General features: G+C 36.1%; 1 protein-coding gene across 7 annotated transcripts in view; it reads right to left on the bottom strand.

Moving 5' to 3' along the window:
- ADGRB3 (adhesion G protein-coupled receptor B3) overlaps positions 1 to 26,878 on the bottom strand; it is a 475,142-nt gene that overhangs the window by 253,893 nt on the left and 194,371 nt on the right. For 6 of the 7 annotated variants that reach the window (XM_054821234.1, XM_054821235.1, XM_054821236.1 and 3 more), the window contains 6 exons: positions 21,695 to 21,856; positions 14,193 to 14,357; positions 10,601 to 10,765; positions 9,543 to 9,707; positions 1,903 to 2,004; positions 1,244 to 1,350 (listed from right to left, as the gene is read on the bottom strand). In XM_054821234.1, coding sequence (XP_054677209.1) covers positions 1,244 to 1,350; positions 1,903 to 2,004; positions 9,543 to 9,707; positions 10,601 to 10,765; positions 14,193 to 14,357; positions 21,695 to 21,856 — 866 coding nt within the window. Of the gene's footprint in view, positions 1 to 1,243; positions 1,351 to 1,902; positions 2,005 to 9,542; positions 9,708 to 10,600; positions 10,766 to 14,192; positions 14,358 to 21,694; positions 21,857 to 24,691; positions 24,717 to 26,878 lie in introns of those variants that run through there. The other variant, XM_054821238.1, reaches the window with a different exon arrangement.

The following is a 26,878-nucleotide window of genomic DNA, read 5'->3' as shown; positions in this document are numbered from 1 at the left end:
AAAGCAGTTACAGCCAACTTAGTGTTTTTTTCCAGCAGGAACACTAAAGGGATACAGCAACATACAGACAGCTACATAAAATAGGAAAGTTTCTCTGCAGTGGGGAAAATTGCTTTGACACTTTATTCTGCGTTATCTTAAAAATAATGCTTGCTTTGGCTTACCCTGAAACTGAATCCCAGGCCTCAATTAGGTTGGAATCTAATGAAACAGAAATGCTACTCAAAGGAATTAATCAAAATCTCCTCTAAGTGGGAAGTCAGATTTGAGGAATGACAGCCAGGCTACTACTTTTCAAGCCACCAAAGATTTCTAAACATGCTACAGAAGTGTTGCACTTGGTTGAGAGGCTGGGAAGTTATGAAGCACACAGCTGTATTAGTGCCCCTCTGCTGAATGATTAATAGAGCAGTGGCCTTTGGAAAAGGAAGCAGAGTAATAAGAATGTCAGTAAAATATATCATGCAGACAAAAACCATTGTCCATGAGAATCTTCAAAGGAGCTCTTCCTGCAATAGTAATAACCTGGCTGAATGCTTTGTCTATGAAAATAGAACACAATCAATATACCTAGCATATACCATAGTAGTATATTTATAGTGCAATATATACAATGTATTACATCTATGCATATAAAAACATTTAGGCAGTAGATAAATGTATAATGCATATGCTTTACAAAGAAACTTTTTGTTAAGCATACTGAAAAAACCCCATAATATTTCTTCATCTAGAGCTACTTTACTTTTTCCAATTCACTGCAATAGCTTTACCTTATAATAATTTCCTGTACATTTGAAGGTGAAGTTCTAAATTTGCTAGCAAAAAGAAGTATCATTTCTGACTTCCTAGTGTGCAGTTCAAGAATTCAAGGCATTATAAAATTACTCAGCAGGTCAATCTTCCAGTAAATCTCATTTATTCACATCTCATTCTCTAATAAACCAAAATATGTGTCTTACCTCTGACCCCTGTAAAAATTTCACATAGTGCACATGAAAAAAGGGAATCTGATTAATTTTTCCATTTCTACAATAAGACAAAGTTTCTTTCACTCAAACACCAGCAATATACAAGATCAGAATAATATGCATGAATATAAATTATTGTTTCTTAGGTCTATTTTTCTCCTTGCATTTCTTATCAGAAATCTGACTTGAGAGTAAATAAGTACATTTTTTTTTCACACCAATGATTAGTAATGAATAAACAGAGCAAGTACTAAAGCTGGCTTTGCACCTACTGAATGCTGCAAGTGTCTGTACTCATTTGATATGCATCTAGCAAAGCTTGGATGTTCCCAGAAGGCCACTCCATGAACACTGAGAGAGCAGCGTCTGCTAGTGGTGCCTGTAAGTCACAAAGAAGAGAGAAAATATTTATATAAGCGACAGCAATTGGAAAGAATGACCCTTTTTAAAATACATCCCATGCTATTTTAAAAGCACACACAGAAACAATTTAATGCAATGATCATCAGTATATAAAGAGTAGTATAAGATTCTGAAACACATTTCAATATTCACTTGGTGGGTTTTTCGCAGTGTTTTCTTAATTAAAAAGATTTTTATGTTTTGCTTCATTTTCATCACTTTGCCTGATAGGTCCTGTCAAATTGATTTCTTCTCAGCTTTTTCTCTCTGGCTATAATGCATACATGTATGTGTATACATATATACACACCACAGACCCGTGCAAATATGTAAGCTATAAGAGACAGAGTACATGTATATACTATATGTATGCATATGCATATTGTAAATATGTGGGGTTTATATAGATATATTCACATATATGCATACATACATATGTGTATGTGTCTAGTAACAATTATGTCTAGAACACAATGCAAAAGATTTCTCATTTTTTTTATCATCATATAATTTCAAACTACTACTGTACCTGTGGCATTGAGAGGACATCGATTGAATGCCATGTCCCCAGCTGGGGTCCTTTTCCACACCATTGACATCAGATAGTCTTCAGGACATATTTCATAAGGTGCTGCCATATAGAAATGAGAATTTAAATAGAAACATTAATGTAAAATAGTTATTTTATATCAGAAAAGTAAGTCTTAAATCTTGTCCTAATTTTCCCCAAAATGTATATGTTAACATCATCTGGTTTAATTTTAAGAATGAAGTGCAAAACTGCAAAAATGCAAAACCTGTAATTTCTGTAGAATATCTGTCTTTGTGACGCTTATATGTCATAATGCCTGTGGTTTTTTTCTCTTTGGCAAACACTCTTCAGGTTGTAACTGCAGTTTTAATAGGTTTGAATCTTTTCTTGTTGCTCTATTTTGATCAATAACATTAGGCATATATCAGAAGATGATGATACTTAAAATGTTATAAGCTGTGATGCTTATCTTACACTAAATTTTCTGAAGATCTTTCTAAAACTTAAACTGTATGTGAAAGAATCAGTTCTGAAATCACAGTCAAAACATTAAGTATGCTAAAGGTATCAAATGAGAGCTGTATATTCTGAAAACCAAAAAGCAGGTTATTTCTGAGATGTGTTTCAGTGCAAGTTGGTAATTAAGCAAACATAGTCAATAATGTGGGACTGAGAGGCTATAAAACAAAATGGCCTTTTACTGGTTATTGCAATACCATTTAAAGGGAAAAATATTTTCACAATTCTGTAGTAACAGAAATGCATGGGGAAAACAAAGCTTCTGAAAATGCTTCATGTTTTATTTTCACATGGTGATTCCTTTTGCTCTTTGTATTTTTCACTGTAGATTCCCAGTTTATGATTTTTGAGTAAATTAGATAAACACAGCAAACATCTGGCTGAAGTCATCTTACAACTTAAAGTACTGAAATCTAATTCTTTCCAAGTTCAGCAGAGAAAAGCCATGAATTGTTTAAAAGTATTATTATATGTATTTCAGGAAAATTGTAACCACACTGTATTACAGTAAAGCAGTTACAAAACAAGAAAAACGAAGAGAGAAAGGAAATTCTATCACTACAGCAGATGGGGTGATAAGGCAGGAAGCAATTCAATGATTCAGCCATGGCTACATGGGAAATCTCTAGCAAGGCAGGAACAGATTACAGATTTTGCCCATCCCATTACCTCACCCATAAAACTGTCCATCCTCCCTGTTTTGTACTTCTGCTGACAGAAGAGTAAGGTGAGTAAAGAAACTGAGCAGACTTTCACACAAAGCTTTACCCTCTAGAATACCTTTGCAGATGGCTCAGTAATACTAATATGAATCACAGTTGGGCAGAAAAATTACTTGCTAAATTTGCCTCTCCATCAGCATTCCCGAATCGTAAATCAAGACAGTTGGTGCTGCTAAAAAAGCAAGAGATCCATTAATGGCAAAACCCAAAGAAAGTTGTTTATATTCATAATCTAGAATGCTAACACTGCATCAGACAAGCCCAAAGAGTGAATGCATCAGGCCAATGTTACAATGCGAAAAGCCAGATTTTGATACACATAAGCCATCTGGTGACATAAGCAAATGCAATTACCATCCTACTATGACCTTATAAACAAAAGAAATGTTCTGATTTGGGGAGAGTAACATAATACAGAGGTAATATTATAAATTACATAAATTTGCTAAAGCTTAGGGCTTATTTGTCATGCAGCTGTGGCCATTTCAAAGGTGTTCACTAATTGACACTTTAAGTGCTGACTCTCAGGACTAAAACTCTTACTTCCCTCCAAATACTGAATGCAAAATGTGGGGTTTTTTTTCTGAAACAAAAACAAAACCAAAAACCCCCATACATGCATATATACTCATATACACCATATTTTCTCTTTTATGTTAGCAAGTCACAGCTAATTGGTGTTACAGCGTTGGTGGACAAGGGAAGGACAACTGACATCATCGACCTGCACTTGCGCAAGGCATTTGACACTGTCCCGCACAACATCCTTGTCTCTAAATTGGAGAGACATGGATTCAATGGATGGACCACTTGGTGGATAAGGAATTGGCTGGATGGTTGCACTCAAAGAGTTGTGGTCAACAGCTCAATGTCCAAGTGGAGAACAGTGACGAGTGGCATTGCTCAGGGGTCGGTATTGGGACCGGCACTGTTCAACATCTTTGTGGGTGACGTGGACAGTGGGATCGAGTGCACCCTCAGCAAGTTTGCTGACGACACCAAGCTGTGTGGTGTGGTCGACATGCTGGAGGGAAGGGATGCCATCCAGAGGGACCTTGACAGGCTGGAGAGGTGGGCCCGTGTGAACCGCATGAAGTTCAACAAGGCCAAGTGCAAGGTCCTGCACGTGGGTCGGCGCAATCCCAAGCACGACTATAGGCTGGGCGAGGAATGGATTGAAAGCAGTCCCGAGGAGAAGGACTTGGGGGTATTGATTGATGAGAAGCTCAACATGAGCCGGCAGTGTGCGCTTGCAGCCCAGAAAGCCAACCGTGTCCTGGGCTGCATCAAAAGAAGTGTGACCAGCAGGTCGAGGGAGGTGATCCTGCCCCTCTACTCTGCTCTTGTGAGACCCCCCCTGGAGTACTGCGTCCAGCTCTGGGGGCCCCAGTACAGGAGAGACATGGAGCTGTTGGAGAGAGTCCAGAGGAGGACCATGAAGCTGATCAGAGGGCTGGAGCACCTCTCCTATGAGGACAGGCTGAGAGAGTTGGGGTTGTTCAGCCTGGAGAAAAGAAGGCTCCAGGGAGATCTAATTGTGGCTTACCAGTACCTGAAGGGGCCTACAGGAAAGCTGGTGAGGGCCTGTTTATCAGGGAGTGTAGTGACAGGACAAGGGGTAATGGGTTTAAGCTGAAGGAGGGTCAATTTAGATTAGATGTTAGAAAGAAATTCTTTACTGTGAGAGTGGTGAGGCCCTGGAACAGGTTGCCCAGAGAGGTTGTGGAGGCCCCATCCCTGGAAGTGTTTAAGGCCCGGTTGGATGAGGCTTTGGGCAATGCGGTCTAGTGGAGGGTGTCCCTGTCCATGGCAGGGGGGTTGGAACTAGATGATCTTAGAGGTCCCTCCCAACCCAAACCATTCTATGATTCTATGACTCTATGATTCTAATATCAGAGAATTCCCATCTATTTGGAAAGATACTATTTGTGTGCTTTTGCATTACACTTTTCAGAACTCAAAATGATGTTTTGACTTAACCTAGGGCCAAAGATAATCTGTGTGCTTGTGTCTTGTATTCAAAGTAAAAGGTATTCCCAGGACTCAGAGCTATCAGGAAAGAGATGTGGGAGCAAGTCAGTGTTTGGAAGAGGTATCACTTAGCCTGGGTAAACAAATTTTTCTGGTCCCTGGCTGACTCTCTGCAGTGTGCCTATGTGCTTTTCAACATATTGTACAAATACCTTGGATCAAGGAATGCTGCGCATAAAAACCAAACCAGTTCTTCCCAAAGCTAAAGTATATCTGGCAGAGCTTACTAATCAGGCATCCACCCACATTAAAGCATCTGCGAGGCTCTAACCCGTGTTGCCCATGGAGACATTACAGTGACGCTGGAGTGGTATTATATCTGAGTTAAAAAACCTCGCTGCCCTGCTGGCTCTGCTCAGGACGAATTCAAGTATTTCTGTAACTATGACACAACTAATTCATAACACACCCACAGATAAATGTGAGCTAGCTATACAAAATGATAGAGAATTGCTAAAATTTAGAAGCAAACAGCAAATACTTAGGTAAATTTGCTAAAATTGGCAAATAAAAAGCAGATCTCTCTTTCACTGATGATGTGATTCAGCAATATCTTCCCACATAGAGCATGTACTCAAATTTACCACATTATACCCCTGCAATGATAGGCCTGAATTCATCCCACCTAAGCACAAACACTCAGCAAACTTAGTGGTCTAGAAGCACCATCCTCCTCTGACATTACTGGTGATAGGACATGCATCCCCAAGAGGCAATCAACCCACCTGGGATCTGAGGAAGCTCTGTACAACATACAGACAAAGCAAGAGACATGCACAGCCTCACAGAGTTTATGATCTACCTAGGCAGCAAACAAATATAGGAAAGGGTAATAGAAAGAAAGGATGAAGCAAATTAGCCAATGGCACACAGTAGCTCACAAATGAACCTAGAACTGCAGTTCCTCTCATGAATCCTAATTCAGTGCCACAGGCAAAATTATCTTAAACAAAAACAATAGAAAAAAGCTTTTGAACGTCTTGTAGAATAGTGTTGTAATCGGAGACAAAACAAAACACAAAGGTTTAATTTTATTATTTAGTTGTTGACAATTATTTGAATCTTCCTCCTTATCATATTCTATCTTATTTAGCTAGAAGAAACCTTCTACCTTCAGTAGGAAATCATTAGCTAGTCTTTGGCATCAGTTGTGCACTGTTATCTTTTTGTTAACAAACAAGGTGGTCTATCATTGTTTTTGGTAATATTGTGGTCAAAATTCCTATACTATGTTTTCTACTACTGAAAATAGGCTTATGAGAAAAATATTGAGGACCTGTTTTCAGTAAAATCTGTGTAAAGCATAAATATTGGATCGTGCATAGAATTATTATAGAATTAACTATTATGGAATTAAGTATTTCTGGAAACCACTACTATATTATTGGAACCTAAGATATTCTTAAAACTGTCATAAGAACGTGGTCCAATTTTTATAAAAATAAATTTACAGAAGTCTTCTCTCCTGAATAATACTGGACTTTGTTCTCAGTTTTCACATCTCTTAGTTTTTACTGACATATTTGCTGGGACTTACCTTACTTCTCTTGCATATTTCTCTAAAAGTTTCTGATCAGCTTGCCATGTAACTCCTTATCAGTCACGCATTACAATGTCTTTTGTTACATAGCTGTATCCCTTATTCCTACGGGACAGACCTATTCATTCATCCTGTGTTAAGTTTTCTGCAGTGATTTCTGCATGACTAGCTGCTTAGCAGATCTAGAAGGTTTTTTCCTTTCTCTGATTTGTTTCCAATTTTCTGAAGTTATCCTTCACAAAAGGATACTTTGAGTGCAGAGTACTAAATCCTTAACACTGCTGACCTACTAGGAATGAAATCTAACTTTAGACGTCTGGGATACAACAAAGGAACAATGACTGAAGCCAAAATGTCTTCAGATCTTTGTTTTTCATTCCCAGAATATTACACAATGTAAAGAAACAACCACAGTTTTAAAACTGATAATTGTCAATAGAAATAGATCACAAAGAAAGATAATCAACATCTTTCCAGAAACCAAGCTGTTTGATAAATCAACTTTCAGATAATAGTTCTGAGCCTGCCTTTATTAGTGCTGCTTATATTCAGCTTCTAGGAGTGTCTGATGTAATTCAGTCCCTGTCCGAACCATTCAAAGAGAATAACCAATTGACTGTGAAGAAAATTTTGTGTAATGTTCAGATAATGCAGAACTGGAACTACAAAACGTCCAGTCAAGATTTTCAGTCAGCCAAGTGAACAGCTCTGCAAAGTATCTCACTAACAGTGGCCAGCATAATAGAAAAAGGTTTTATTCTCCTTTTGCTTCCACAGTTTAAAGTCAGCTATAATTCAACTTTCTGTAAGTCTATAGACCTCTGGGTGATACAAACAGGTGCAGCTTCATCCACTTTACAAACATGTTATGCAGATCTACAGAGCTGAGTATCAGGTCTTACACTGATGGCAAAGCAATGCTAATATAAGAAAAAAATTAACATTTTAGTTGCTTATGTTTCTCAATGACTTAAACAGAAAAAGAAACCAATGAGACAAAAATAGCTTTTCTGAACTATTTGAGGGCTATGGAAGAAGAATATACAAATAATAAAATTTGCTTATACTTTGAATGATCATCTCTGTATAGTAATATTAAATTTTGCTTCGTGTTTATAAAATGTAAATCTGTACATCACTTTATAAAATTTTGGTAAATTATCCACTAGATAGATTTAAATTTGAGATGTTTTAGTAAATGTCAGTCTAGAAACAGATAAATTAAATCTGTTATTCAAGTATAATCTTCTGCACAAGTATAGCTTGTTAAAAGGTGCTTTAGGTTATGGTTTCTATAAGCATAGTGATTCTAATCTGGAATTAATCAAGTAAATAAATAAATTTCGCAAATGGCAAATAAAGCTCTGTGTGCATTTGACTTGTAAATACATCTGTAAAATATTTTATTAACAGCAGGTGGCAACCTTTGAAAATTGGACTGCCACAGCATGGTTTTTCTTTTAAATATAGAAATGCAAATTATTTCAAGAGTAGTTTTATAAGCAGAAGCTGGTTGATCTGAATGTCTGTGTACTGAGAAGATTCACATTAACCTTCTCTTAGTGCTGTGCTTTTATAGAGGAGGTCTGCATTAACTATGGAAATTATAATTTGTTTCGGAATCCAATATAAATACTGTTTTGTACTGCTTTTCAAATAATGAATGTTTTATTAAAATTAAAGAGATAATTTGAGAAGTTAAATTTTATTAGCTTCTCCAGTATAATATTATAACTTTATAACTACAAATAGTCCTTTTGTTGTTCTTCAAATGCAATGAGATTCATTGTTCTACTGTACTGCAAATACCTTGTAAACTGTTCTTTGATGGCTGTCAAGGGATAAACATGCTGTCTATGAAAATATGGGCTTGATAACATAAAATTCACATCTGATATATTTTCCATTTCCTGACCCAAAGCATCCCTGCCATTTAAGTCCTTTTTCTGACTAGCAGAGAACATAGCCTTCGAAATGTCCAGAAGTCAAAGAGATTACTAGATTGATTTTTTTCTGCCTCCTGGCTTGCAGTTCAGAACACATAATTTCCCAAGCGAATGGCTAAGACATCCTACACTACTTACACCTTATTTTGTTATCTTACACCTATCCAACAATGCATTCTTTTACTTTAGGACAACGTGACTTTACAGATAAATATGATTAGATTCACCAGCTGTTCTTGTTTATTCATCACTTTTGAAGAAGCTCAAAAGTACACTTTTATTAGCTTTCAGTGGGACGGACTTAAATCTGTTGGGAGGGCAAAGTAAAAAGTGCTGCAAAGAAATATATTTAAGCATTATATTAAAAGACGTGCCTTTGTCATTCTATATTCCTTTTTATAAAATGTTGCTCATGTATTCATTCATTCTATACAGTACAGTAAGGTTCACTTTTTCCCTTATCTTTACTGCACTGGCATTTACCACTGGATAAAAGGTATTCCATGATTTACAAATACAGCCCTGATATTCTGACAAACAGCGCATTCAAAGAGAATTTCTCTAGCAAATTATTGCCACTCTAAATAACGTAGGCATACCTAGGCAATGAAATATTTTTCTGATAACTTTCTTTACTATGGTATTTTGATTTATTTAAAATATGATGCATTACTCATATATCCAACAGGGCTAGTTTGCACCCAGCTACACAAACACAACTCTACTGAGAAAAACAGCAGTGATTGTTTAAAGCAAGGCCAGATATGGCTCTTTACGGCTATTGCTCTGTGGACGTTGATCTTGTCTCTCCTAAAGATGACCATTAAAGTAAGCCATACTGTAGTGTAGATAATAACAGTGATTTTATTTGCGTCTCACCGGGACACCTCTGTTCACTGCACCGTCTGACTTCCTCTCCAGTTCCTTCACACTGTTGCCCAGTCACGGCAGCACCTTGACAGATCCTTATCCGCCTCTCCCAGCCACCATCGCAGGATTTGGAACAGCCACTCCAGTGCCCCCATTGGTTCCACTGGCCATTTGCTGTTTGGAAAAACATAGTTACAGTGGGGAAATAATGACAGTCATAAAGGAGGATATATAGGTTATTCTTTACTTGGGTAAGAGAAGAAAGCCCCCCAGGTATAAGTAACAGTGACAGAAGTGGTAGATGTAGGCAGATAGAAGATGGGGAAGTCTCTATTTGGCTCATAAATATGGGATTGTTGTCTAAATAACTTGCATTTCAAGATAAAATAAAAAAAATTGGCACACATTAACTTTCACTTAGACTGCAAAACAGATACTGTCCCTTTTGTATTTTTTTATATACTTGTATAGTGCTGTTGTATGGTAATGATACACATTTACAACGTGTCTAAGTACCCTTTAAAAAACTAGATAAAAATATTTTTGCATGTGATATTTTAGCAGCTTGATTTTTACATTCTCTGACAGTGCAACTGAAGCTTAAAAGTACGTATAAATGTAATTTACTCACCCTGGAAGGCTGCTTTTATACTGCCAGAAGATCATGAATTAGTCTCAGTGTAAAAGGGAATCAGTTCATATACGTTCACTTTCTAGGTTCGCGAAACACTTTATCAAGTTTTTTAGGCCTCAAAAATATCTTTCTAAAACTGCTGAATGTCCTTTAATTGGTGATAAAACTGAAAAGCTGGTATGCAGCCCGTCGTGCAGTCTTTCCGGATGCATTCTTTAACTTTTTACCTCATGAAATAAAAAAGAGTGAGGCCCCAGGCCTACTTCTGGAGGCGGCCGCTCTGCCCCTTTGCCGCCCGCTGAGGCCTGTGGCGGCCGGTGAGTCTGCCGGAGTACCCCCAGCTCCCGGCTCAGAGCGACCGGCAGGACCAGCCCCAAGTCTCTCCTGAGCCGGAGAGGTAGAGCTGCAGCTCCCTGTGCCCGTGGGTACTCACCGGTGCACTCGGGGTTATAGCATTCCCGGCTCTCGGCCCAGGGCCCTCTGCACTCGGAGCCGCCGTGGGCTGCTGCCGTGCACTGCCGGCTCCGCTGCTGGGTGCCGTTGGAGCAGGTCACCGAGCACTGGCTCCACGAGCTCCACTCCTGCCACTGTCCGTCGACTGCCGCAGCAGGCACAAAAGAGATGGAGACAGCAGAGTTACCACCTCAGCCGCACTTAGGTCAGGGGGTTTCAACTTAGGCCTGAATGCAGCCCCTCAGGCTGGGCCTAGCCTGAAGATGCTGGACTTCTTACAGCAAACACAGAAACCACCATTATGAGCTACTTTAAAATTGTTTAAAACTGTTTTCCTTTTTCTTCAAGTAAAGAATGCTTCATCTCCTCTAATTATACACTGATGTAACAAAGGATAAATTATGACTTTGCTTGCATACCATACGGTTTGAAAGGCCTTATTAAAAACAAGGCCTTACTAAAAAGACTGCTCTTGTCTTTTTCAGCAGAAGTGGGGGGGCAGTCTTGTATTACGTAAACCCCGAGCCCTTCAAAGTGATGTATTGCAGCTGCAGCAGTCACTCAGATGGGTCGGCTTCTAAGATTCTTGGTCCTGACTGTGAAATTAAGTCTCTTTAGTTGAATAGGAAAAGGGAAACAGGAATTGCCACCTTGCCTCACATACAGTTTCTGTTCTCTACACCTATAATGCTGAATATACTTTTATCATTCATCCTGCCTGTAAGGTAAATGTTCTCAGATCTTCAACATTCTTTTGAGATAAAATGTAGGTAGACAGAAACGGCCTGCCTTCCTCCTCAGGTCTGCTTCTGTGTTTGCATATTGCATAATCTTCCTTCTAAATTTGTCAAGTTGAATTTTTAAACAGTAACAATAGAGTGACCAGTTCTGTATTTAGTATTTTGTCTTAGCCCATACATTTGAGTTTGGATGAATATTCCCATGAGTAAAGGTTTAGGACTGTTATTTTTAATTTCATGTCTCAGAAATCTTCTTAAAGTAAATGAAAGTATGAAAAAACAAAATAATAGAAAATATAAACCAATTAAGTTCTCATACAAGTGAAAAATTACATGGTCTGTAATAGATAATAGGACTAGACAGTATTTTTGAAAACAGTGTTATTTGTTTGAAATGTGTTATTACTGATTGGGCGTTCAGACTTCAGTAATCATCAGTTCCTCATTGCACCTGCAGTTACCCAGTATAAACTCAAAATGTAGGTTGTAATACAATTTTGATTAATAATCTTCCTTGAAAGCCTGGTTTTATAACTACTATTGCCATAAAAGCACTACTGCTGAAAACTTGCCAACCCCTGATTTCAGGTTTCTTCTAAAGGAAGGTTGGATTAGCAGCTTCCTTAATTGGTGGTGTTAATAATGAAAATAGGACGCAGAATCATTAACTTAGTGATTTAACATACCGTGTCTGTATGGGTGCACCGCTGTTCAGTGAAATATTGAGGTGAACTATTTTACTGTTGCCTGACAGTAATCACAGAACATTTTTAACAGTTCAAAGATACTTTCCATATCTAATGCTCAGGATCTCAGCAACCAGTGAATTAAAGAGAGGTTTTGAGGTTTTTTCCTAAAGTTCTATATTAAATATTCTATGTAATGCCTGGTTGTGAACCACTTCTCGATGCAGATGCCTCTCAAACTATGAAGCTGCTCCCTGATAATTTATTCAGCAGAAAATGGAAATCTTTCCAAACATGGAAGCTAGTTGCACTCATTAATCATAAAAGCTTTATGTGAAGAGGAAAACATTATGGAAATTACATTTCAATGTACCCTCTTCAGTTTTATTCATTGCTATATAGTATTATTTAGGGTAGGAAAGATCAAATCAATTATTATAGTGTCTTTGGAGAAAACTCATTCTCTGGCTTCTCATATATATTTCATACATCTCCCTTCTTCATCTTTAGGAGCAAATAACGTGTGGGTTTTCTATTTCAGAAATATCATTAAAAGAATTCAACATGAAGATTCCCTTATAAAATTGAACATTCAAATTACAGCAAATCTTAACATTCAGCAAAGATTTAAACTGTTACTTTTAAATGTAACCAGTATATAACTTCCTCTGGTCAAAGTCATTTAAGTACAAACAACAGTTCAAAATCCAGAATTCTCATTCTTATTTTGACAGATTAGGTGTAATATCTTTTGTGTTTCTTTGCAATACTGAAGTGAACTCAATGCATTAATTTCTTCACTGCTATTTTTATTTGGCATTTCTCTTGTCAGCTCTGCTTCATGCTCATATATCATGTTAATTACTTTTGTGTAGGCACATGTAAAATTGCACAGCTGCCAACTTGGCCAAAACCTGGATTAATTCAACATTTTTGCAGCTGCATTCAAGACTAAAACTTTTCCACAAATTTTGTACTAGAGTATGCTTTGCTGACCAAAAGAAAGTTCAAGTTTAATATAAATCTAAGAAATTTAGGTTTAATTCTTTGAGGCACTGAGTTCCATTTTGTCCTTCATCTCTGATTTCAAATCATCAAACAACCATTTGCTAATAAAATGTGCATCAACCCTTTTCAGGAAGAGCTCTGGTCACAGAGAACCTATTTGCAGCAGTGTTGTGAACTGTGGATATTCAGCAAGCCCACTGCAAGGGCAACCTTCACACTGCCAGACAGAACTCATGAAAGACATTTCTCATATTACAGCTACCTGACACCTTTTATTACAATGACTTCAGTAACTATATATATAATCTTCTTTATGGTTACTGAACTGATTGTAATACTGAGGTATTATATACATATATATACACACACACATATATATGTATATACTTATATACATATATTGAAAATTTTGATCAAAATTAATCATAACCTATGGACAGAAATTTTAAAATCTATTTTGAAGGAATAGGTGATTTTGTTTGAGTTTAAATTTCAGTGGATGGAAGGTTTAACATGAAGCCCACGCATTTACTTGGTTAGAGGTAGTTTCTTGAAAGTGGTTTAGCTATTATCTCCCAGAAATGGGGCACTTAAAGTTCTTACTGTAAAGGCTTAACTGGGATTCAAATAATGTCCTAACTTGTGTCAGCCTTTCTCTGTGCACACATGTGAATAATATCCATTTTGAATAAATGAATAGCAATTAAAATTTTACGATTTCCCAAATACGTTTGTTGTATGATGAATAAATTATTACGGTGAACCTCCAAACAAACATAATTCAAACAGATATGGTGGACACAAACGGTGTGACCTCTGAATGTGTCCCTCTAAGCCACACTGAGTAAGTTGCTTGCTTTTTGGTTCTCCAAGACCCATCCTGAATCAAGATTTGCTACACAACATACCATGCCCTACAGAGAGAATATCTTGAAACTAAGAATTGTCTGCTTTTGTAGTTTCTTGAACAGAGTTACCATCCTGATTATATCACTACAGTCAGAATTATGAACATTACCCTGCCTACTCACTTTGTATAATTCTTTTTTTTTCTGTCTGCAAAGGGCAATAAAAGAAATCACAATCAACCCACTTTGAATGCACTGTAACAAAGTAGAGAGTTGCTATATGAGCTCACCAGGGCAGAGTGCAATATTGCAAGGTTTATGTTGCGTTTCAGGTCCGTCACATGATCTTCCCCCATACTGGGGAGGTATACATGACCTTGTCCTAGTTCTTTGGCCTCGACCACATGTGAATGAACACAAACTCCAAGGTGACCATTCCTCCCAAACGCCATGTACTGCAACAAACCAAACAGATTTTAACCAGAAACAGACACGCAAGTAACAGAAGGATTTCAAAGTAAACAAAATCAATATTTTAAATGGGAATTATTTTGCCAACTTCAAGGAAATCAGTACAGAGGTATTCTTTAGCATTGGCAAATAAATCCTTCATAAAATCCAGTTAATTTCAGTTTTAAAATTATATTTTCTCTAAAATATATTTATCTTTGAACCATTTTCTCTAACCTTTAAACTAATCTCACTACCACATTTTTCTTTCATTCTTTTAAGAAAGATGGGTTCCCTTTTCGAAAGTTAGCTGTGATATTTTTGGTGCCTGACTTGAGATATCTTTAATGGCCCTGATTTTCAGGAGACTAGTCTTTATGAAAATCAGGCATATACGTTATGTCTCAAGGCAACTCTAAAAAAATTGAAGCAATCAAAATTAAGCTTCCTTTTGAAAATATAGGAATAAATACAATAATTTCTTACTGTGACAACATCATAAATTGGGGCTGTTATCTTACAATTGCTTCACTTGTTTAAATGCCGATGGAAACATGGTAACACGTGCTTGATTACCTTCCTCAAAAATTCCAAGACCAGATAAGCAAAAGAGATTTGCACTATTTCCTTACATGAACATATTCATTAATTTAGCACACAGAGTAATACATGCATCACTCTATCTTAAAAAATGTTCACTCAGCAAACTTCAAACACCTTCAGAGTACACAATGAATTACAAACATACCAACATTTTTATATACAAGTATTTAAGAAAATTAATATAAAGAATTATAGAAAATGTGTCTTTCTCTACCTTAGGTTTTTTCCACTGTAGGCGAAACTAATATACAGTATCCGTATGAGCTTATATACCATATGAATTCCCTTTTCAGAAACCATTTGAGTTAAATTTTCAGAAAGTTCTGTAATGTATTATAGTTAAGCATGTACCAGTAAGGCAACTCCATACGTGCATTGGCAAAACAACTCATTATAAATTGAAAAATACTGCAAAAAAAGTTTTAGTTATTTTTCTTCTGCTTAAATAAAAGCAGTTACACAAGTCTAAATTAGGCCGTGTGAGAACAGGAATGTAGTAACGAGAACTGTAGTAATGCTAGACACTTAAGAAAAAATCCAGAGACAGTACCCAGACTGAGCATCACACTCAATATCATATAACTCTGCCTTTCTGCAACCCTGCCTGTCTGAAGGGTGTCTGGAGGGTGAAATAGTGTACAACATCTCACTGTATCATTGGTAATGGTTCACAACATTACAGAAGAAATAGATTTTCTGGTTTGTCCTCACTTTTTTTCATCACTGTGAAAGAACTTATCATGAATAGGTTTCCTTTGCCTTGAAGGCACGTATCACCTGCCCAGTTTCTACAAATAAAACCCTTTTCTTGTAAGGATCGGAATAACATTTCCTGAGGTGAAATTCGGTTGCCAAGGGTGCAGAAGGAAGTTCAGTTGCCTGGCATATTATCGCAAAATCATCACTAACATCAAGGGGAATTCTGCATGTAGGTAAGTTCTATTGCATGTCATTAAAAGTAAGGAAAATTGTCATTTCAAGTGCTGTTTTGAGGTAAAAAGTTTGTTAGCTAACTTCTGAGAAATCATACCTGACGGAAAATGTCAAGTGTCATTCAGGTAAGATTTTAACCCACTAGGTAACAGCTCAGTTGATGAAAGGTTTTTAGTTGGTCACATACAAGTGGTCAAAAAGCACAATAATTATTCCATGTCCTACATGGCTAGTTTTATTAAAATTATCTAATTCTAAATATCACATCAATCTGCATTATATTAGCGGGAAAAAAAAAACCCAAACCAAAAACCAACCAACCAAAACCAAACCCTCAGGAACATTCCAAATTAATGTGACAGATTTTAGTATAGTTATTTTAGAAACCTTGATTAACTGTGACATTTTGGTCAAAACCAGGAAACCTAACTCTTCTAAAACTAGTAAATTGATGACTCTGTGTGCATATAATCCCTTACATTTAATCTTTTCTCAGCAGGTACTGTACTTAAACAGCTACTCTGATCCAGCCACGTGATCTGAAGATTTTTTTCCTCATTGGCAAAGTATTAGATTCTGAATCCAGGCATATCTCTTTTTATCATATGAGGAAAATGAATGAGAAATCATTTTTTCAGATCAGAGTCCAAACTGTAGTCAGTAATAACAATGATATAATCTCATCTCCTGATACTACAATGGTTGATTAAGATGCTCAGGTGCAACAAGAAGAACTTCAAAAAGTACAAAACATAGCAAATCAAAATTAATCCAAGTTAGAAAAAGATTATTCTGCAGAAAATAATAATTTAGAAAAGTCTTGACACTATGTAGACACAGGCTGAGGTTTTTCAAGGTACATTTGAATTTAAGTCTAAGGTTTAATTTGGAGTTTTGATTTGATGCTGTCAAAATGTTGTAAGTTAGTTGTCTTCATTTAAAAATGACAAAAACATGTGCTGAGGGGCTCTTTGAAGATACTGTCTTGAGCCAAAAGGTTGTATATCTCTTCTGGCAAGAGTGACTGTATGTTAACAGCAACACAGAATAATTCTTTTGTGATCTTGGATCTGAACATAAGCCAAACCAAAATGTTTCACTTTGGGTGGACTCAAACTTACATCAGCCTCTATCTATTTGTGTTTTAAAGTAAGCTGTGTCCAAAATCATCTTCCATGACAAATTTTACTTATTAAGTAAAAATTTCACAGTACCTTCTTGTATAGACTTGTATATCTCAAACTAGCAGATAACTAAAACAGTCAAGGATGGAAAAGGCATAACACTAAGAAAACAACCAATGTCAGAAAATAAATATTAAGGAGAATTAATCTGTTCAATGCATCACAGAAATGTTCAGTATTATCCAGATCAGCTTTAACAGAACATCTTAATTCAAAATTTCTTACCTTTGAATATCTTTTCTGATATTTCATTTACATTTTATTTCTCTAATATCATTTTCTAAATGCAAAAAACCCTATAACATCTGATGAAATATAGCCAGATGAGCTATGCCAAATTATACCAGATGGAGAGCTGGCCCACAGAGGAGTTACTGTTTTCTATAACACAGTTTCAGATGCAAGATTCATTATTTGGGACAAAAATATTCAGATTATTGCCAACTTATCTGTCAAAAACATAGCTAGCACAACAAGATTGGTTTACTGCAGAGCATCTTTCCCTTCTCTCTGCTGCTCTGTGAACCTAATCATGTTGAAGTGAACACCCACAATGTTCACAATACGCAACTGCTGTGAAGTAGAAGGAGGCGTGAGGCCATGCTGGCCTTCATCCTACAAGCATATTTTGGGAAATTTTTATTGGGGTTTAAATGCTTTTGATCTGTTCATCTTTAAACTGAGCAGATATTGGAAAGCTATTATGGCCATTGACGTTTCATTGTAAGTGGTATCATAGTTTAATATGGCTGAATAATTGCATATAAGCAGATGCTACATTAAAGGAATTTTTTTAAATTAAATTAAAGGGTTTGTACGCACAAATTTAAACTCACTTAAGTGCTATAGTTTCCTTCATAATTGTCCTGTCTTTCTTAAATTCGTAATACATAAACTCAGCAAACCTTCTGACAGCTGCCCCCTAACTTTCACATTTAAGCCATACAGCTACTCTACTGCTGTCGTGTCTTTCTCTAATTATAAACCTAAGTTTTCCTTTCTCTTATTTTCTTCCTCTCAGGTGAGGGCCTGAACTTCCAGACCATAGATTACTAACAATAAAGCTATGGGAACTAAAAAAGACAGGGCTAATTTCTAACGATTTCGTTAGTATACCATGCAGGCACGGAATATATCAAAATGTGCAATGTTTCACCGATATGGCTAAACTTCATTGAAATGAGCTCTGAGAAAAAAACAGAGATAAGTAAGCATATCACACCAGCCAAAATATAGCTTCTGAGCATAGACATGTTTGAAATGGTTTAGGGTATTCTGGCTTCTGCCATGTCTTGCTTTATCCATAAGCCTGAAAATCCCAATCTTCAGCTAAATTTTGTGGTAAAAGGTGTTGAAGGCAATGGCGAAGGAGAAATAGAAACTAACTGAGATGATCTACAGGCGTGGAAATTCATGTTCTTTCTTTGTGAATTTTTAGCTGTGTTAGAAATGATCTACTAAGCTGAAATGAATCAGTGGCACTGCAGTACTGGATCCTGAGATGTCCTTGCTCGCAAAAGAACCAGTAGCAATAATGGTTACCTGAACTATGTGTTGTTGCCTACTATGCTGCACTCTTCATTCCAAGACAGATTGAATAACCTAATGGACTCCTGCCCCTGAAATAGTATTGGGCTGGAACAAATATAAATAAACCAAAAATTATGTAAATAATGGTTCCTTCATGATTTTACCTGAATTATTAGGAGTACTATTTTGAAATTTAAGGTTTTATTTCAATACTTTTATATAAATATCTGTGTGTGTATAAATATATATATATAAAATCATGAAGCTAGTGAATCCCATTCTCAAAATTTTCCAGGACAGTGAGATCACAGAGAAATGTATTCCCTAGCATCCCAGTAAGTATCTTGGACAACAAAGGGAGTATGTGAAGGCAATAGATGAAAATACTCTGGAAGTCTTGCATTAGTATTTTCAAGTTTAACAGGTTCTTTTGAAACTTGTGGATAGAAGCTTGAAATATAGCGCAGTAGGCCATTCTGCATACTTTTTATTTTGAAGGGGCAACTTTTTGATTAGGAAACATTATTCCAACTCTCAAAATGCTCCCCCCTCCCTGTTACTAATCATGCAAACATGTAATGAATGTGCCCCAGTAGATTTCGTAGTTGTAGGTTACAAGGAGAGACCACTGTTATTTTTGTACGGTTATTGCTTCTAATTTATGCTCTAAGATGTAAAATCTTGCTGTGTCAGCACAGTCCAAAAGCTGTATGGAATGAGTGGTACAGGTCTGGGTACATAGGCCAGATCCCAGCTATGTATGCATATGTTTGGATTGTTTCGTCAAACGTGTTTTAATTATATTTGTGTACAAACTATGCATTTTGTTGTGCATGAACCAGGGATAATCCTGAACTATGCAACTCTCTGAGTCAGGATACATAGTATAATGAGGGCAGAGGATATTTAAGCTTGTAATTAAAGGGATGTTTGAAAAATTAATGGCGCTGTGACTAGGAAAAGCACATTTCTAAATTGGTAATCTTGCACACTGCCACACAGTAGTGACCCTGTAGACAGACAGAGACCAACATAAATTAATAAGATTATTGTAATTATGTGAAACAACATGCAAGATTAAGCCCAGAAGACTAATTATTTAGGAAAGGTAACTCAAGATACATAAAGATTATCAGAATCAGCTGTGGTGATCTGAAAAGGAAAATATCTTGGCAGTATCACTGTTAGCCAGTGAGAATTGGTAGCCATCACTCATGCTGGGTATCTGGAAACAAAAGCCATACCCTGAAGTGCGTAAGGACACCCCTTCATGTGTAAGGACAGAGCTCCTTTGTGACCTGAGAAACATGGGGCAGTCTTTTTGTGTGAGCATTGTTTAGAAGTTTACTAGACAATGTGATTTTTAAGAATTAAGTTTTTTCCAGTTTACTTTGACAGCAGATTAATTACCTTGGCTTTTGCATTACAGGGATTTGTTTGGTTGGTTTTATATGAAAAGTTCTCATTCCTTACTGGAGAGAATGAAGATGAAATTCTGTGAAATGAGGTGATTTAAACGCCTTGCCTCTTCTTAGGTAATACAAAATGAGGAAGAAAGCAGGCAGAACTGCATCTCATTGTGAGTGCTGGACTGTGTGTTTTCATGCTTAATGCACTTTCAAAGGAATCTCTATCTTTGATTGTTTGGAAGGTTTGCTATTTTTTTTTATAGTTCTCTTTTTTTTTTTCCCCCCACTTCTTATGTTTATACTTTCAAGCTGAGAGTTCTTTTGCAATATATCCCACCTCTGGCAGAATGTAAGCTATCCTAACCTTTTTAGAAATAGCTGCCATTTTGTATGGAAACACTACAAGTGATCGAATTCAACCCTGCCTGGGGGTTTCTACCATGAAATATTAGAAAATCCCATGTGAATTGCTTATCTAGAGCACAGTAGTAAAGCATTAGATGCTGACAGAAGTTCTTATTACAATGGTGGCTTATCTAGGTACGATCTTTTAAGTTGCTTTCCGTTACAGAGGTTCCCTAAATGGCTATAATGCTGATACACAAACTGTGATGGGATCATGTGTGCCCTTCCTGTTGGATAATTTTCAACATATAGTAACAACGTGAGAGTCTGATTCTACATATTACTGCTACTCATTGAGATAAATTCCAGGGGATTCTCTGAGTATGACAGTCTAGTTTACTTCAAAAATGGAGTGAGCTTCCCCAGAACTTGAAGATGGCTCACCACCCTCTTGGGATCAAATGTTACAAAGAGCTAAGGAATTTCTGCGTCTGAAGGGAGGCGTATAATTTTTTTGCATTTGAGACACAGCAGAGGAAAATGAATGTAGTTGCAGGGCATATGCCTTCCCCTTTGCTTCCCATCCCAGATTAATCAGATACACGGGTAGAGTCTAAAAAACGAGATGTGCCCTTTCAGCAACTAACTCAAACATGCCTGTCTCTTCTCCTTAGTGTATAACTGCTACTGAACTCCAACTCTGTCCAGATGTCTGAGAGAAAAGGAGTAGGAAAACTGTAATGCAAGATACTGATGACCTTTACCTTGTGTCAGATGTAAGAGAGTTACTTTTTGTCTGATCTTTCTTCCTTTGATGGGTAGCTGTTGCCCTTTCTTGCCAGAACAATGTAAAGTCAAGTCCATGAAGGCATTACTTTGCAGAGAACATTGTCTGGCCCATTGCCTAGAAGATAGTACTCTAAATGGCGAAACAATTGCAGTGTCGAATAATATATCTTAACTTAACCCACCCTGTTAATCAGTCTCTGCTTCTTAATGTATTGATGTTCTGCATTTCTTCCCTAGTTTGTATTTTGTACTCACACTATGCCTTCTCTTTTCTGCGTGAAAATCAGACAATATAGACATTTTTTAAAAATCTGAAACTGTCAGAAAAAGGGACTTTTGTTCCATATCTTGACTGTTCTGAAAGTAAAAATGACAATCTGCACGACAAAATTTCACAGCTGAATAGAATTACACTTCACTGCTCTAACTGATATGCCCTTATGAAATTCATGTTAAAAATAATAATAAAAAAAAAGATATAGTTTTAAATTCTTATCATTATACAGTTCAAAAACATCCACAATTTTATTTATTGGCTGCTAACACTACCTGGACAGAGGGCAGTGTTATTGCAAACCCTTGATTCTCTTAAAGGGCCGCTGCAGTGTGTCCCGTAAGGTGATACACAAGTTCTGGTTCGCACCTGCGACCCTTGACCACAAGTAACTGAACACGTACTCCACTGGGCCCACTCTTCAACACCAGATTCACCTGTATTCAAGACAACAAACAAACATGAATAGAGACATAAGTATTAATGAGACTTTTTTTTTTTTTTCTGAAGCTCATTATCGTCTGCTCCTATAAATCAAAGAAAAAAGTACCACACCAAAATAAATATTTAAAAGTTCATGGAGTAAAGCAGCTGTGAAAATGTGCAATGAATAGAAAATAAAGACACCTACAATGCTGCAGTCACATAACGCCTGTCAGAGGGAAACACTTTGATCGCTTAGCATCATTTACTACTTTATGAGAACTACTGCCCTTCAACATTTTAGAAACAACATTGCTCTCAGAATGCTAAAAGAGCATAGACAACTCTTTTTATATAATAGCAAAGGATTTTTCTCTAATATTTATTCTTATCATTCTTGAACGAAGTCTAGGTAATAGTTTAAGGAACTCTACCAGTAAGGGAATTCTGATTAAAAAAACCCAAACCAATCCCCTAATTTCTTATCTTTTCTTCAGCAGAGGAGAGTCATCTAGCATTTGAGAGCAGTTCCCTGGCAAAGAGAAGCACTTTGCTTACCAAATTTTAACCTGAACTATGGGATGGGAACTTTGGTTTGATCATTTACTGCACAGATCTGCTCCTTGCTTTTGACCTACACATGTGCTAAACTCTCGGATGCGCTAGACCTCATTACTGAGTAGAGTACTTACCACTACGTTCAAATTGTCAGATGTGATTTATTAATATGACACATTTGAATAGTGTAATTTTTTATTGTTGAGAGATAGCATATTATATGATTTCTATTTTTGTGAAAGCAAGTAATGCATAAAGTCTTCTTGCATGGATGTTCAGGAAAGAATGCTTACATTTAGTTTCCATGAACAGCCATATACACAGTTCCGGAATTCCTATCCCAAAGGCATTCATATTCAGAAGACTGGATCCCTGGAGTATTCTCAGAAAGCAGATGCAAAAATAATGTGAATATACCTCACTGAACAATTTGAGTAAATAATTATGGATTCATGTTGACTTTCTTCCATTAAAAATCAGTATAAAATGGCACGCCAAAAACCTCTATTATACCCTTGATCTTTAGACCTAAGTCCTTTTTGAAGCAAATGAGATTTTGTGCTTTAAAATCAGTGGCATGATACAACCTTCAGTCTTGAAGAGCTTGCTTAAAATTTCAGTTATCTCAATATACCTGTAGTCTTCCAAAAGTATTGATAGTGGTTGCAATCAAGGGAATGTCTGCAAACCAGGAAGACTCGTGCTATCTTCCAAGAATGCAGTAAATGACATACTATTTCCTGAAACCGTGCTTTTGTAGCAAGCATCTGACGAAGCTCTTTTTCTTTTGTTTCCAGGGGCCAAGCATGAAACCTTTGCAAAATGCTTTTCTCTGCTAGTCCTCTAAGAAGCAATTCTAAGGCTACTCAACGCTTTAAAAAAAATTGTGCTTCCTATTCGGTAACAAGACAGAATGCTTGATAATTAGCACACAAATCCTTCTGCTTTTCATAAAACTACATACAATTCTAACAATTTCTATGGACAAGGACAAAATTATGAGATTTTTTTACATACAAAAATTCACCAAAGTGATTTTTGTGGTCATTTTATTTGTTAGGTGAAAAAATGAGAAATTTAAGCACTCTTTATTCTTTTAATCACTTTTCTGATATGAATTTAACATTTTGATTAAGTCGTTGCATGGCTTGGGTTCAGGTTAGATGATATAATATGGTAAATATAGGTAATATCTAGTTAGGCGGTAACAATTATACAATATGTACTATAAGCCCTATGCACATGGTAAAAATACTTGTATCTCTGTGGGTTTCCAGGCTAATAATTTTTGTCTTTTCCTACATGTTTGAAGTTTGATTTTGCCTTTGTTAAAATGGTTTAGATGAAAGGTCAAACAGCAGACAAAGTCAAAGCTGTGTTTCTCAAGATGTTCCTCATCATGTAAAACAGTCATATATACTCAGTGTAAATTATCCATTATCCAACACAGACATGGTGAGAGTGCATGACTAATAAAATACAGAAATGAAGTATTAAAAATTTTAAATTTTGGATATCTTAAAGTGATAAAAAGTTAGAATATGATGAAAAATGGCAGTAACATGATACTAAGAAATGTGATTGTATTGAGTTAGTTTTGAAATGAATATTAATTATTAAAAGTTCTGAGTATATATGTACTGTCCATTCACAAAAGGCAGAATCTAGCAATATATTTCAACATACTTAAAGGGTAGAAGTCTTAAACATTTGCTGGAGCAAGATCCTCCACACTAACATGATGTAGTGTGCAAAAAAGAGTGAAATCAGAGAAAATAAAGAACAAATTTATCTCACCAGCTGCTTTGCTTCCTTTTGCACAACGCATTATGATTTTTTGGTAATTTTTAAATTTTCAGAGTATTTTGTACTGCTGACAGTATTATTATTATTACTTATTTTAAAATCTTTAAAAAGTGGAAAACATCTTCACAGACATGTCATACCATTTTTAGTTAACCATTTTTAATTTAAGCAAATGTAGACTTTTCATTTTCTAGAATAAACCTAGATTGCCTACGTAATCTGCAAATACATCTTCCATTGTTTTCTTTATCTCTTTTCCATTTTTTTCTTTTCTGAAATGAAAATTTCAAGAGGGCTACTTCTTATCTTCCTTCTAGTTTTCAGTTACTTGAGAACTCTTAAATTTTTGTGTCATCATATTAAACCTACAATCTCCAATTAACTATTGGCAAGCTACCAAGCTCTTATTCTCCCCTGCTGCTTGACATGTAAGAGGAAACATAACTTACTGTATAGAAGGCCTCATTGATCTGTGTAACACTTACCTGTATTATACTCTCTAAATCCCATAACACCTAAGGGAAGGATCAATCCAAACACATAAAATGACAAATATAGGACAATAAATTATTCATACAATTATTTTTTTTTAAATACAATGTTTTACTGCCTCATATCACTCACAAACAAACAGGAAAATGCATATTTTAATACCACATTTAAAAAAATCTTCCATTCCCAGCAAAATTCAGTGGATTAAGTCCACTATTCTAAAAGTAATAAATGCTTTTCATCAATCTTTTCCAGGACAATTCTCTATTCCTATCTCTCTGCCTTTTTAAACCATACAAACATTTTGTTGCACTTTTTCATCTGTATTATTATTACACAAAATAAAATATTAAACAGGTTTAAAATGTAAAAGACCTCATAAACTCAGTATCCATTTACTTTAAAGGCTGTTAGACTTCTTAATACATGGGTAAATTTATGAGATAGATATGTTAGGAAAAACCTTATGAATCAGTTTAAGAAGATATCACATTAATTATATCACGAGCAAATGAATGCATTAGATGTGAAGAAAATATGCAATGATCACTAAAAAGGAAAATCAAAATGAAGAAGAGATGAAAATTAGTAAGTATGTCCAAAAAGAGCGCAGTATTACTTAAAATGTGTTAACCTACAGTACGTAAAATATAGATTTCCTCAAAGTTGGGCATGTAAATTTTTATGCTCTGCTGATACATCTCACATGCTTTCAGAACAGGACCTTGAAAACCAAGCCTGTATAATTTAGAACGTTCATCTCCCACTCCACACACACAATCTATCAGAAGGTGATGGTATAGGAAGTGCTGCATTTATAATGCAGTTCTCTAACACCCATAATAGATGCACTGCAATGCATGACTACAAATTATCAAATACAAGTTTTACCTGATAATATGAAAGTTTTAGGGATTTATATGAGAAAATAAACCAGATCATCTTACTTCTTTTTGTGGAGTAATTGTATGAATTCAAGAAGCAGCATAAAAGCAAAGGTGTTATTCTATGTAGTAAGCAACTAACATTATAAGTCTGAGCTAGGTATGTAAGTAATAAGTTCTACTTGCCTAAACAAAAACTGCGTGGAGACCAAGAGGGTTCTAGGCTCCCTTCTTCCACTACGTTTGCTTGCAGTAGTATCGACTGGGAGTTAGCCATAAAAGTAGTCCTATAGATTAATAGGAGGGAAACGGACTTTTTCCCCTTCTAAATTCTTTACCAGACAGATCTACACTACTTGGCTACACATGTATTTAGATTACTTAATAATTGATTTCTGCAAATCTGTTAAGTAAAGCACCTTACTGCTAAGGAAGTCAACATGCAACGTAACTAGAAGCAATCATAGCTCTTTTACTAAAGTGAATATAAAACTGGAAGCATTACATATGACTGATGCAGGCATATTTTCTAGGTTAGTAACTATGGAATACAGAGTAAGTTGTTTCAAATCCATACAATAATTATGGGGCACAAGATTTTCAGCACAGTAACTTACTGGAATGGAGTGTGTAGGGAACCATTAAAGAGATTTTACCAACAGATACACAGATCATTACCGATGTCACAATGGTCAGTAGTTTTGGTGTATGAGAGCTTAATTCAACTCACCACTGAAATTTTATCATTGACCTCAAAGGCTGCTGTGGTAACTGTTGGTAAACAGGCTGCTTTTTTTTTTTTTTTGTAATTATTTCAGCTCTAGGTTTTAATATCATTTTGGTATCTTTATCTAAAGAAGATGAAGTTGCTCAAACAAAATTAGAAAATATGTTTTAGATGAAAACCTGTTAGATAATTTGCACATCCAATTAAAAACTACTTACGGCCAATTTCATTTAGCAATTATGAATCTGGAAACTAGAGAATAGAGCGTTGTGCTGGGCCAAAGATAGTAAATGCTGAATGTATGCGCATTGAAGTCACCCTAGTAATTAATTAATTTGATAAATGCCTAAAGCTGGGATTAGACCTCAGTCTATTTATAAAGAAATTCTGAAGCATGTTCTTAACATCTTCTTTGGAAAAAAAGTTAATATGTCACAGTAAGCTGCCCTATGTCTTGTACGTGTGAGACTGCTTTTACTACTAAAGAAATTCATACTTACACTAAACAATTCAGTATCCACATTCACAGCGCACGTTTTTGTATGATCTACCTAATTCTCAGCTACTTT

This window comes from Grus americana, chromosome 3 (genome assembly GCF_028858705.1).
Source record: "Grus americana isolate bGruAme1 chromosome 3, bGruAme1.mat, whole genome shotgun sequence".
NCBI lineage: Eukaryota > Metazoa > Chordata > Aves > Gruiformes > Gruidae > Grus > Grus americana.
Note: the sequence above shows the minus strand (reverse complement) of the source record. Positions and strands in the feature narration are given on the sequence as shown.